At 39.9% G+C, this 13264-nt stretch overlaps 2 protein-coding genes across 2 annotated transcripts; one reads left to right on the plus strand and one right to left on the minus strand.

Moving 5' to 3' along the window:
• Window positions 1–768: 768 nt before the first annotated feature.
• On the minus strand, window positions 769–1478 carry LOC108346429 (stellacyanin). Its single transcript, XM_017585511.2, has 2 exons — window positions 1160–1478; window positions 769–1038 (listed from the first exon to the last, which is right to left on the minus strand). The coding sequence occupies exons 1-2, from the start codon at window positions 1341–1343 to the stop codon at window positions 815–817; spliced, it is 408 nt and encodes a 135-aa protein (XP_017441000.2). The 5' UTR covers window positions 1344–1478; the 3' UTR covers window positions 769–814.
• Window positions 1479–4650: 3172 nt separating this feature from the next.
• Window positions 4651–6155, plus strand: LOC128195440 (uncharacterized). The gene is made up of 2 exons (XM_052872970.1): window positions 4651–5953; window positions 6088–6155. Exons 1-2 carry the CDS (start codon window positions 4651–4653, stop codon window positions 6153–6155), a joined length of 1371 nt encoding a protein of 456 aa, XP_052728930.1.
• Window positions 6156–13264: the final 7109 nt, after the last annotated feature.

The raw sequence follows: 13264 nt of genomic DNA on the forward strand, positions 1-13264 counted from the left end.
TATTTTTAATAAAATTAAAGCTGAATGTAATATCATATAAATGTGTTTAGTATGAAAACTTGAAAAGAATTTATATCCAAGAAAATCGAAAACAAAACTGGGGACAGCATTAACATAAAATAATTACAATATTAATTTTCATATCAACAACAATTGAGAAACATGAGCAGATGAGAGAAGAAAAAAATTATATTTCATAGCCACATCAACGTGGAGTTAGTTCCGTTTATATCAATTTAACGGAAAGAGCTTGATTCATACAATTTTTACAATTTTAAAACGTATTCTATACACTTTTACAACCGAATACTAAACTAAAAAAAAAAACAATTAACATAAGAATCAAGTAAGCAATTGAATCTTTAATAATTTCCTGGTCATTAAAATTTATATTCTTAACATTTATCAATTATGATAAAGAGTTAAAAAATAAAAATAATATATTTAAGTATGGTGATGAATTAATAAAACAATAAAAAGAAAGAAAAATCGTTTTAAATGTTGACAAGTTGAAAAATTTAAATAAAACACAAATTTTACAAAAAGTATTAATGTGAATTTATAGACTTTTAAATCTGTGTCATCGCAGTCGGTTTTTATTAAGTCTAATCCGCAGTTTGGTAAAAAAAATAAAGATTGAAAATATAATTAAAAAATATAAAATTTGAGCCATCTAAAAGATGTAACTATAATTTATGGCATAAGCAGTATAGCATGGGAGGTTTTACTATAAGAAGGGTTAAAAGTTAAAATAATCTAAAGTGAATAAATCCTTTACATAGATAATTTTGAATATTATATGCAAATTTTGAAGTTACTGAGAGGATTTGAGGGGATTAGTAACAGTGACGTGAAGCTTTACGCCAGCCTCGCAATGCTTCCCAACAGAAGAGAAGAAATAATAGTCAGCAGCTTCCTCCAAAGTAACAGAAGAGTTTCCATTGAAATACGTCTCAATAACATTTTTCGTTGTGCAATTCTCGTAATCCTCTTTATTTACCTTCACCACTGTGTTCAGCCCAGGGTGGTACTGGAAAACTGCATTTTTTTTTTCATCTATTAGGTTAAATATAACAAATTTATATATAAAGATTGAATTATTGATTAAGACTTTATTTATCTAATAAATAGTTTGAAGGAATATAGCTAAAGCACATACCAAGCTGGTCACCAACGACGAAGGTTTTTTTCTTAGCCCAATCATCGAAGAAATTTTGTCGGCTGGGGATGTTCCAGCCCAATTGGTCTCCCACGACATGAACATTTTTACAACTCACAGATTCCAACAGCATCGACCCAATGGTCCCAAACATCAACAAACCAAGCTGCATTTTCAAGCTCATTTTCTTTTCTTCTGCTTCTTCTTTTCCAATTTCTTTGTTGGTTAACTTAAATGTGATGATGATACCCTTTTTCGGTTCCAATTAAAGGGATGGGAGTAATTTCAGTGTTACCCCAAACACACAACAACCACTATATTATGAGACCCCATTTCAGTGACCAAAATTAGCAATATACGTATATTTAATTATCTGCAATAGTTTAACTGCTACAATGTATCTTTGTTAAACCATGTCAAACTTTAGCATAATCGTTTATTTTAATTTATTTGGCCGTTAGTTAATAAACTAATTTACCTTTTCGAGATTCTAACTCTATTATACAAAACATCAAATTATAATATATACGTATAAGGTTTATAAGGCTTGTCAGAAGGTCGTGCTGTTCAGTTTTAAAATTAGTTATTTATTTGGATCAATTTCCTTTTCTTCCTTAATTTTGTTTAAAAAATTTAATTAAATCTGTAATTCTTATTTAATACAATTAAGTTTTTTAATTTTTAAAATTATTCAATTAGATTTTTTCTTATTAATGTTTGTGGTGAGTGAGAAGAGAAAGAAATTAGCTCTGTAGTGGATGAGAAGAAGTTATCTTGAATTATCTTCGTAATATTTTGGCTTTGATACTGTCACGCCCCATTAATTAACCTGCTTATTCACCTCTCTACTTCCATAAATGCACCTTGCCACGCGTACACCTCCATTTGACACGCACGCCCTTCATTTAAAACGCACTCACGTTCACAATGCATGCATGCTGACAAATGTCACTTTGGAACGTTCCAAAGCGTTAATGGAATCCAAGTGGCAGCAGGCGGTTGGACGATCGTCCTGCGTGAGGAAAGAAATGATTTCTGGAAAACTCTTTCCCTTTCTCTGTGCACTTCATCTTTTTCCTCCAACTCTCTGATCTCTCAAACTCTCTACCTTCTCTCTAGAACCTCCATTCTTCTCTCTTCTGTAACTCACCACCCTTTGCTCCGTTCACGTTTCAGCACCGTAAGAAGCGTCCCTGCACCGTGAGCTTTCCATCAAACCGATCGGTTTTGGATTCTGAAACGGGTAAGTTTCACGTCCTCAACCACTCTTCATTTTCAACATGCAAGCTTCGTTTTGATCTGCATGCACCTTCTCTGAACCAGTATTGGTTTTTCTGTAATTTTAGTTTGAGGAGTTTTGGGGTTTTAAACGTTAAGGGTAGAGGAGTATACTGGAATCTGTTTTCTCTCTCTCTGAAGAACGAACGCACGTTGCTTAATCCGGGTAAGGGAAGCTTATTGGTTTAATTCATGAAATTTCTGTACTGCATGTGCGTTATGTAATGCTTGAAATATGATTTATGATATTGGACTTTGGAGTTTATGAATATGATTCTGAGATGATATGAGAAAACGATGCATGTATGTACTGGAAATTATATGCTGAGTGTATGAATGTTCTGTAACGTTGTATGTGGATGATTTTGATATTTGAATGTTAGTATATGATGTTGATTAAAAGCATGAGAAGCATGGAAAAATACTATGGTATGATTGATTTAATGCATGAAAGTGTATACTGGAAAATATGGTTACTGTATGTGGAATGTAAATATGAAAATCCCATGAAAATGAACGTTCGTATCGATACGGTCATTGACCGTTCGGTATTATCAGTAAATTCTTGTAGTAGTCGGACCCTTTCATTTGGAAAGGACTCCCTTTGAGGACGAACGCCCTCTTATATAGTTTTACGTTGTGCTTTCGGCCAGACGTAAACATCACGAGTGTTGTGTGAGAATTGAGAAGTCTGATAATATCCCTTTGAACTTTTAGTCAAATTATTAAAACATAAACTTTAAATATCTCATCTTATATAAATTCCAATTTCTATGATTTTGAATTCAGCTAAGAGCCTTGACCTAAAAACGTACGTCCTAAGTGGCGTTCGGTCTTAGACCGAACGCTCGTTCAAAAAGGCAAACGATTAGTAGCGCTCGTCCTTATGTCGAGCGTTCGTCTTTGGTAGCGTTCGACCTTATGTCGAGCGTTCGTTCGTGATAGCGCTCGTTCTTTTGTCGAGCGTTCGTATTTGATAGTGTTCGACCCTTGTCGAGCGTACATCCTTAATAGCGTTCGGCCTCTGTCGAGCGTTAGTCTTTAATAGCGTTCGGCCTTGTCGAGCGTTGATCTTTAAATAGCGTTCGTTCTGATCTCAAATAGCGTTCGTCCAAACAGTGAATTAACGTTCATCTTTTTATGGAAGTGTAATTAAGAATGAAAATGTGATGTTGAGGGAAGTATAAAATGTGCGAACCATATATGAATTGATATTATGATTTTGGAATTTGAACGAGCGTTCCAGGGTGGAACGACTCTTGACTGGATATTGATATTTGTTGTATGAACGTGGTAAGCTTAGATGGTGATCCATCCTGATATTCCGTGAGTGCTCGTTCTCAAGTAGAGAGGAGTATGTCATGCGTGGGAATGGCAGGAGGTCTAGTCCATAACTGTAACTTGGCAAAAAGACTAACCTCAGGTGGATACTGATGAGCATTCCAGTTACCCCACCTGAGTGCATGGACGCCTTAGCTACACAGGTTTCATACAGTCCGGACGGTCGGTCTAGTATCAGGATTTTGGTTGAGTTAATGTCTGATTTGAATGCATGTGTTACGAATAAATTGATATGTTTGATATGTATGAACTGTATGTTTGACTTGAATTAAATTCAATAAGCTTACCCTTGCGTTTTCCATTGTGTTGTCCCGTCTATGTATACCCGTCTTGTCGAATGCAATGATCATCCGTGTGGATGTGAGCAGATGGTGAGGCGTTACTTGAAGAAACGCTGGAAGAAGAAAATTTGGAGGACGACAACCTCATCGAAGTTGAAGTGAAGGCCGAACAGTGAACGTTCGGTTCTAGTTAGTGTATTTAGGATGTCGAGCGGCTGTGAGCGAGCGCTCTTTGGTTGTTTGTAATAGTTTGGACGTTCGGTCAATTTTGTAAACCGTTCGTCCTTATTCTTTTGTAAACGCTCGTTATTTAATGCATGATAGGCCGTTCGGCCATTTGTTTATTATCTATTCCCTTTTCTTTTAAAACTGTTTTGGGTTATTAATACGTGTAATTATTCTAAGTATATGGTTGATGACTGTATAATTTTGGGATGTTACATTATTGGTATCAGAGCAGTTTTGTTCTCTTAAGAACGTTGTAGGTTATGAGTGCATTGCGTTTTTGCTGTGTGCTTATCGTATGTTTAATAAGTTACTGTTTTAACTATTAAACATTTCTAACGTTCGTTTTCTCTGGTACAGAAAACGATGGCACCTAGACTCCCTCCTCCACCCCAACCTAACGAGCCTGATGCGTCCAACAACGCTAGGTTGTTGGAGACAGTAATAGACCGCTTGCAGCAGCAGAACAATACACTGATGGAACAAAATGCCACCCTAATGCAGCAGAATCAGAGTGCCATGCAGAGTTTGGAAGCTTCACGTGCCAACTCTGAAACCACGCAAAGACAACTAATGGAAATCCTAGCAGCGACTAGGCATCATTCAGGGGCGTCCTCTTCCAACGCTGCCCCGCCTACTGCCGAATGGAGCTTGGAGAGTTTCCTCCAACACCATCCTGCTAAGTTCAGTGGAAAGGGTATCCCAGACGAAGCGGACCAGTGGTTGAGGGATATAGAGAAGATCTTCAACGCCAAACGATGCCCGGATGAGAACAGGTTGGCGTACGCTGAGTATTTACTGACTGGAGAAGCGAGCCATTGGTGGTCGAGCGCTAGAGCTATTCTTACGGACGCGCAACAACCGATCACCTGGGGAGTATTTAGAGGCAAGTTCTATGAGGAGTACTTTCCAGATAGCGTCCGGTTTGCCAAGGAAGTTGAGTTTCTACAATTGGTTCAGGGGAGTATGTCCATTTCCGAGTACACCAATAAGTTCAAGCACTTGGTGAGGTTCAACACTATGGCGACGAGTGAGCAGTGGCAGTGTAGAAAGTTTGAAAATGGACTGAGAAGTGATCTTAAGGTGTTGATCTCCAGTTTGTGCATTCGGTCGTTTCCAGCCATGGTTGAGAGGGCTAAAGTGTTAGAGAAAAATATGGCTGAGGCGGAACAACATAAGAAACAACAGGCGTCGAGAGGACCAGTCATGTCGAGACCTAATGTGAATCGGAACAGGACCCCATACGCTCGTCCAGCCCAGTCGAGTGGTTCGCAAGCTGTGGTAGTTGCTGGACAAGCAAATCAACAAGGGCCGGTCAGATGTTTTCAGTGCGGAGGACCTCACTTTAGATCATCATGCCCTCAGTTGGTTGGAGGGAAATATTGCACTCGTTGTAAAAGAAATGGTCACCTGGAGAACGAGTGTAATATGGGCGGACGTGCAGTGATGAGGCCGCCGAATGCTGGAAGGACTCAGCAAGGAAGAGGTGGACGAGCCCAAGCTGTAGGGCGAGTGTATGCGATCACTGGTGCAGAAGCAGCGAGCTCAGGTACGCTCGTCACTGGTACCTGCTTAGTTCATGGAATTCCTTGCTGTGTGTTGTATGATTCTGGGGCAACACACTCCTTCATCTCGAAGGCGTGCGTTGATAAGTTGGGGTTAACCGAGAGTGAGATGCAGTTCGACTTGGTGGTGTCAACCCCAGCGGCTGGAGAGGTTAGGACGTCTACCATGTGCGTTAGATGTTCTGTTGAAGTAGAGGGGCGTAGATACAAGGTAAACTTAATATGTTTGCCTCTCAAGGACTTAGAAGTGATTCTGGGAATGGATTGGCTGAATACCAATCGCATCCTCATAGATTGTGGGGCTAAGGAGTTGATTTTTCCTGAGGAATGTGAAGAAGAGTTAGGAGTGACGCTCATTCAAATTAAAGAAGATATAATGGAAGGCGCCAGTTGCTTCTTGATCATGACGCATGAAGACCGAGAGCTGGCGGATAAGAGTTTTGAACGTTCGTTCAATAAGTACGCTGAAGGACGAACGGTTGTGGACGAATTCCCGGACGTTTTTCCGGATGAGGTGCCTGGATTGCCTCCCGTTCGTGAAGTTGAATTTACCATAGACTTGGTAACTACGGCAGCTCCTATATCCGTTCAACCGTATAGAATGGCACCTGCTGAATTGGTGGAGCTTAAAAAGCAAATAGAAGAGTTGATGGACAAGAGGTTCATCCGTCCAAGCGTGTCACCTTGGGGAGCGCCCGTGTTATTGGTGAAGAAGAAGGATGGCAGCTCTCGGCTTTGTATTGATTACCGTCAATTGAATAAGCTGACCATCAAGAATAAATATCCACTGCCTCGCATTGACGATCTACTGGACCAGTTGCACGGAGCGAGCGTTTTCTCTAAGATAGACTTGAGGTCAGGCTATCACCAGATTCGGGTCAAGGAAGGAGACATCCAGAAGACAGCCTTCCGTTCGCGTTATGGACATTATGAGTACGTGGTCATGCCGTTCGGTGTGACGAACGCTCCAGCAGTCTTCATGGAATATATGAACCGCATCTTCAGGCCGTATTTGGACAAGTTCGTGGTGGTGTTTATTGATGATATTCTCATCTACTCCAAGAGTTGTGAAGAGCATGAGGAACACTTAAGAGTGGTACTTGGAGTGTTGAGAGAAAAGGAACTGTACGCTAAGTTATCTAAATGTGAATTTTGGATGAAGGAAGTGCAGTTCTTGGGTCACGTTGTGTCCGCGGGTGGAATTTCAGTTGATCCAGCTAAGGTACGAGCGGTTTTGGAATGGGAGAGTCCGCGCTCGGTTACTGAAGTTAGGAGTTTTGTTGGACTGGCGGGCTACTACAGGCGATTTATAGAAGGATTTTCTAAGATAGTAGCACCGTTGACCCAGCTGACCAGGAAGGATCACCCGTTCGCTTGGACCGATCGGTGTGAATCTAGTTTTCAAGAGCTGAAGCAGAAGTTGACGAGCGCTCCAGTGCTAGTAATTCCGGACACTGCCAAACCTTTCGAAGTGTACTGTGACGCATCTCACCAAGGTTTGGGGTGCGTTCTTATGCAAGAGAAACGAGCAGTGGCGTACGCATCACGGCAGTTGAAGATACATGAGAAGAATTATCCAACGCACGACCTAGAGCTAGCAGCGGTCGTCTTTGCTCTAAAGATTTGGAGACACTACTTGTATGGATCCGTCTTCCAAGTCTTTAGTGATCATAAGAGTCTCAAGTACCTCTTTGATCAAAAGGAGTTGAATATGAGGCAGCGGAGGTGGCTTGAGTTCTTAAAAGATTATGAGTTCGAGTTGCTTTATCACCCTGGTAAAGCGAACGTTGTAGCGGATGCTCTAAGTAGGAAGGCGGTTCATATCTCGGCAATGATGGTTAAAGAGCTAAGTTTGGTGGAGAGTTTCCGAGACCTGAGGTTGCAGTTCGAGTTGGAGCCGAACAGTATTAAATGTTGCACCTTGAGGATATCAAGTGATGTGTTCGACCGAATCTGGAGGAAACAGCGAGAGGACGAGGAATTGGTGAAGATTTTTAGTGCGCTCGGTACGGATCAAACCAAGCATTTTAACGCTGGAACGGACGGCATGTTACGTTACATGGGTCGTACGTGCGTTCCGAATGATGGCGAGCTAAAGAGAATTATCTTAGAAGAAGGTCATCACAGCCGTCTTAGCATGCATCCAGGCATGACTAAGATGTATCAAGACCTTCGACGTTCGTTCTGGTGGCCAGGAATGAAGAGTGATGTCGCACGATTTGTGGCATCATGTTTAACCTGTCAACGTGCTAAAGCGGAGTATCAAAGACCGGGCGGCTTACTACAACCTTTGGAGATTCCCGAATGGAAGTGGGACAGCATTTCAATGGACTTCGTGACTCACTTGCCCCGTACGGTCAAGAATCACGATTCTATTTGGGTAGTAGTGGATCGTCTAACAAAGAGTGCTCACTTCCTAGCTGTCAACTTGAAGATGTCCATGACTAACTTGGCCAAGCTCTACATCAAAGAGATCGTTCGTCTACATGGAGTGCCGTCCAGCATCATCTCTGACCGAGACACAAGATTCACCTCTCGGTTTTGGCGATCGTTGCAAAGCGAGCTGGGCAGCAAACTCCAAATGAGTTCAGCGTACCATCCTCAGACGGACGGTCAATCCGAGAGAACAATCCAGACGCTCGAGGACTTGTTGAGGACGTGCGTACTCGATCACATGGGCGTTTGGGATGATGTACTGCCGTTAATAGAGTTCACCTACAACAACAGCTTCCAGTCCAGCATTGGGATGGCTCCTTTCGAAGCACTATACGGACGCAAATGTCGCACGCCACTTTGTTGGTTTCAAGAAGGAGAAAGCATATTGACTGGACCAGAGCTCGTTCAACAAACAACTGATAAGGTGAAATTAATTCAAGAGAGACTGAAGGCATCCAGAAGCAGGCAGAAGTCATACGCAGATAAGAGGAGGCGACCGCTAGAGTTCAAAGTTGGCGATCATGTTTTTCTAAGGTTGAATCCAACTACTGGAGTAGGAAGAGCGTTACGATCAAAGAAATTATCTCCCAAGTTCGTGGGGCCGTACCAGATCACAAGGAAGATTGGACCAGTTGCATACGAAATGGCTTTGCCTCCTCAATTGTCCAACCTTCATCCGGTATTTCATGTCTCCCAACTCCGAAAGTACGTGTCTGACCCCTCGCATATATTGGAACTGGAAGATGTTCGTCTTCGTCAAGACCGAACGCTGGAGATGAAACCAATTCGCATTGAAGACGAACGCACTAGGTTGCATAAAGGGAAGGACGTTCGTTTGGTGAAAGTGGTGTGGGACGACAAAACTGGCGATTCCACTTGGGAAGTTGAGGATGCCATGAAGGACTTATACCCTCATCTATTCCCTGGTAAGTCTTCAATTTTCGAGGACGAAAATTTTTTTTTTAGTTAGGGGGATTGTCACGCCCCATTAATTAACCTGCTTATTCACCTCTCTACTTCCATAAATGCACCTTGCCACGCGTACACCTCCATTTGACACGCACGCCCTTCATTTAAAACGCACTCACGTTCACAATGCATGCATGCTGACAAATGTCACTTTGGAACGTTCCAAAGCGTTAATGGAATCCAAGTGGCAGCAGGCGGTTGGACGATCGTCCTGCGTGAGGAAAGAAATGATTTCTGGAAAACTCTTTCCCTTTCTCTGTGCACTTCATCTTTTTCCTCCAACTCTCTGATCTCTCAAACTCTCTACCTTCTCTCTAGAACCTCCATTCTTCTCTCTTCTGTAACTCACCACCCTTTGCTCCGTTCACGTTTCAGCACCGTAAGAAGCGTCCCTGCACCGTGAGCTTTCCATCAAACCGATCGGTTTTGGATTCTGAAACGGGTAAGTTTCACGTCCTCAACCACTCTTCATTTTCAACATGCAAGCTTCGTTTTGATCTGCATGCACCTTCTCTGAACCAGTATTGGTTTTTCTGTAATTTTAGTTTGAGGAGTTTTGGGGTTTTAAACGTTAAGGGTAGAGGAGTATACTGGAATCTGTTTTCTCTCTCTCTGAAGAACGAACGCACGTTGCTTAATCCGGGTAAGGGAAGCTTATTGGTTTAATTCATGAAATTTCTGTACTGCATGTGCGTTATGTAATGCTTGAAATATGATTTATGATATTGGACTTTGGAGTTTATGAATATGATTCTGAGATGATATGAGAAAACGATGCATGTATGTACTGGAAATTATATGCTGAGTGTATGAATGTTCTGTAACGTTGTATGTGGATGATTTTGATATTTGAATGTTAGTATATGATGTTGATTAAAAGCATGAGAAGCATGGAAAAATACTATGGTATGATTGATTTAATGCATGAAAGTGTATACTGGAAAATATGGTTACTGTATGTGGAATGTAAATATGAAAATCCCATGAAAATGAACGTTCGTATCGATACGGTCATTGACCGTTCGGTATTATCAGTAAATTCTTGTAGTAGTCGGACCCTTTCATTTGTAAAGGACTCCCTTTGAGGACGAACGCCCTCTTATATAGTTTTACGTTGTGCTTTCGGCCAGACGTAAACATCACGAGTGTTGTGTGAGAATTGAGAAGTCTGATAATATCCCTTTGAACTTTTAGTCAAATTATTAAAACATAAACTTTAAATATCTCATCTTATATAAATTCCAATTTCTATGATTTTGAATTCAGCTAAGAGCCTTGACCTAAAAACGTACGTCCTAAGTGGCGTTCGGTCTTAGACCGAACGCTCGTTCAAAAAGGCAAACGATTAGTAGCGCTCGTCCTTATGTCGAGCGTTCGTCTTTGGTAGCGTTCGACCTTATGTCGAGCGTTCGTTCGTGATAGCGCTCGTTCTTTTGTCGAGCGTTCGTATTTGATAGTGTTCGACCCTTGTCGAGCGTACATCCTTAATAGCGTTCGGCCTCTGTCGAGCGTTAGTCTTTAATAGCGTTCGGCCTTGTCGAGCGTTGATCTTTAAATAGCGTTCGTTCTGATCTCAAATAGCGTTCGTCCAAACAGTGAATTAACGTTCGTCTTTTTATGGAAGTGTAATTAAGAATGAAAATGTGATGTTGAGGGAAGTATAAAATGTGCGAACCATATATGAATTGATATTATGATTTTGGAATTTGAACGAGCGTTCCAGGGTGGAACGACTCTTGACTGGATATTGATATTTGTTGTATGAACGTGGTAAGCTTAGATGGTGATCCATCCTGATATTCCGTGAGTGCTCGTTCTCAAGTAGAGAGGAGTATGTCATGCGTGGGAATGGCAGGAGGTCTAGTCCATAACTGTAACTTGGCAAAAAGACTAACCTCAGGTGGATACTGATGAGCATTCCAGTTACCCCACCTGAGTGCATGGACGCCTTAGCTACACAGGTTTCATACAGTCCGGACGGTCGGTCTAGTATCAGGATTTTGGTTGAGTTAATGTCTGATTTGAATGCATGTGTTACGAATAAATTGATATGTTTGATATGTATGAACTGTATGTTTGACTTGAATTAAATTCAATAAGCTTACCCTTGCGTTTTCCATTGTGTTGTCCCGTCTATGTATACCCGTCTTGTCGAATGCAATGATCATCCGTGTGGATGTGAGCAGATGGTGAGGCGTTACTTGAAGAAACGCTGGAAGAAGAAAATTTGGAGGACGACAACCTCATCGAAGCTGAAGTGAAGGCCGAACAGTGAACGTTCGGTTCTAGTTAGTGTATTTAGGATGTCGAGCGGCTGTGAGCGAGCGCTCTTTGGTTGTTTGTAATAGTTTGGACGTTCGGTCAATTTTGTAAACCGTTCGTCCTTATTCTTTTGTAAACGCTCGTTATTTAATGCATGATAGGCCGTTCAGCCATTTGTTTATTATCTATTCCCTTTTCTTTTAAAACTGTTTTGGGTTATTAATACGTGTAATTATTCTAAGTATATGGTTGATGACTGTATAATTTTGGGATGTTACAGATACATTATCAATTTAAGTCTAATTTAATTACAGAAAACTTTGTAAAAAAGTCTGCATCTACTTTTATATATATATATATATATATATATATATATATATATATATATATATATATATATATATATATATATTATAAATTTAGTGAGACTTCCAATAAATGTATTAAATTATTTAAAAATGTATTTTAAAATATATATATTTTTCTCTTTAAAATCATATGCTAATTATATATATATATATATAAAATAATTACGAAAGTTTCTCTAAATGACTTTTTTTTTTCCACAGCCTTTTTAATACCATTAAAACTAATTTGTGATGTTTTACTATATAAATTTCATTTAAAATAATTGTTTCATCATGAAACATCACATATTAAGTAATAAATATTTAGAACTAGTTAGTAATCAGATGACGATAACCGTAATTAAATTATTTGAATGTAATTTAAGCATCTATTATTATCTAGGGACGAAAAATATATCGTACGTTAAACTTTTTAACAAAAAATGTAAAGTAGTATTTTCTTCTTAATTAAAATGCTACTTTATTTCCATGTTTTATTCAAAATGTTGCACATAGAAACAGGGACAACATTTGTTTTTCAGACTAAAACCTAACTAAGAAGAGTGGCAAAAAACCGCCGGAGCACACAGGAGCTATATATACGTAGCCGTGGTTTGTTAAAAATACCATTTGCCGCGTTAGAAAAACCTTGCCCTTTCTCGCGAACAAGAAGGAGGATTTTACTTTGACATTCACTTTGCCCTAAAACCCTAATTGAAAACCGAAGATGCAAGAAAGCGGAGCCAAAGCGGTGTGTGCAGAGGAAGCTCTTTCTCTTCTCAATTGCGTCACTCAATCTCCTTACGATGAAAACAAATGCCTTCTCCTCTTGCATTCTTTGCGCGACTGCGTCCTCGCCAAGGTACTCTTTCTCAAATAGCGAACTCTTTAATTAGTGAATCGAATTTCCTCTAATCGTTTTATATCCATTCTTTCTATGGTATCTGAGCGAATGATCATGACGTTACAAGTAAATTGTACTCGTTTGGCCTGCCGACGACACTTCTTTTCAAGGATTTGCTGAATTTGTGTTTTTTTTAAACATTCTATTTTCTTGATTTCTTCCTTTCTCGTTTTACTTGTAATTATTCTTCTTTCAGAAACCTTGCGATTGTCGATTTTCAGATTTTGTTTTTTCATTAGTGGAAAAAAATACATAACCAATCATACATGTGATGAAATATCAACTAATGATTGTCTTATTAATAACTGAAACTACAAAAGCTTCCATTGGGCTGTGTAAGTTCTTATATGACATTTTTATTCGAGTTGCACTCGATCAGAATGTGTATTTTGTTGATTCAGCATAATTACTCACTTCGGAGTTGCCTTGATGTTCCAAACTTTTGCTTGATTTATTTAAGTTTATGTATGCGGATGTTTAAATATTTGTGCTTTCTT

Source organism: Vigna angularis, chromosome 1 (genome assembly GCF_016808095.1).
Source record: "Vigna angularis cultivar LongXiaoDou No.4 chromosome 1, ASM1680809v1, whole genome shotgun sequence".
NCBI classification, from domain to species: domain Eukaryota; kingdom Viridiplantae; phylum Streptophyta; class Magnoliopsida; order Fabales; family Fabaceae; genus Vigna; species Vigna angularis.

Excerpts from the sequence above, each read along its gene's own strand:
- LOC108346429 (XM_017585511.2), bottom strand. The coding sequence starts at position 1,343 with ATGAGCTTGAAAATGCAGCTTGGTTTGTTGATGTTTGGGACCATTGGG. Across the intron at positions 1,039-1,159 it reads CGTCGTTGGTGACCAGCTTG|TTTTCCAGTACCACCCTGGG; the intron begins GTATGTGCTTTA and ends AAAAAAATGCAG.
- LOC128195440 (XM_052872970.1), top strand. The coding sequence starts at position 4,651 with ATGGCACCTAGACTCCCTCCTCCACCCCAACCTAACGAGCCTGATGCG. Across the intron at positions 5,954-6,087 it reads TAAGTTGGGGTTAACCGAGA|GACTTAGAAGTGATTCTGGG; the intron begins GTGAGATGCAGT and ends TTGCCTCTCAAG.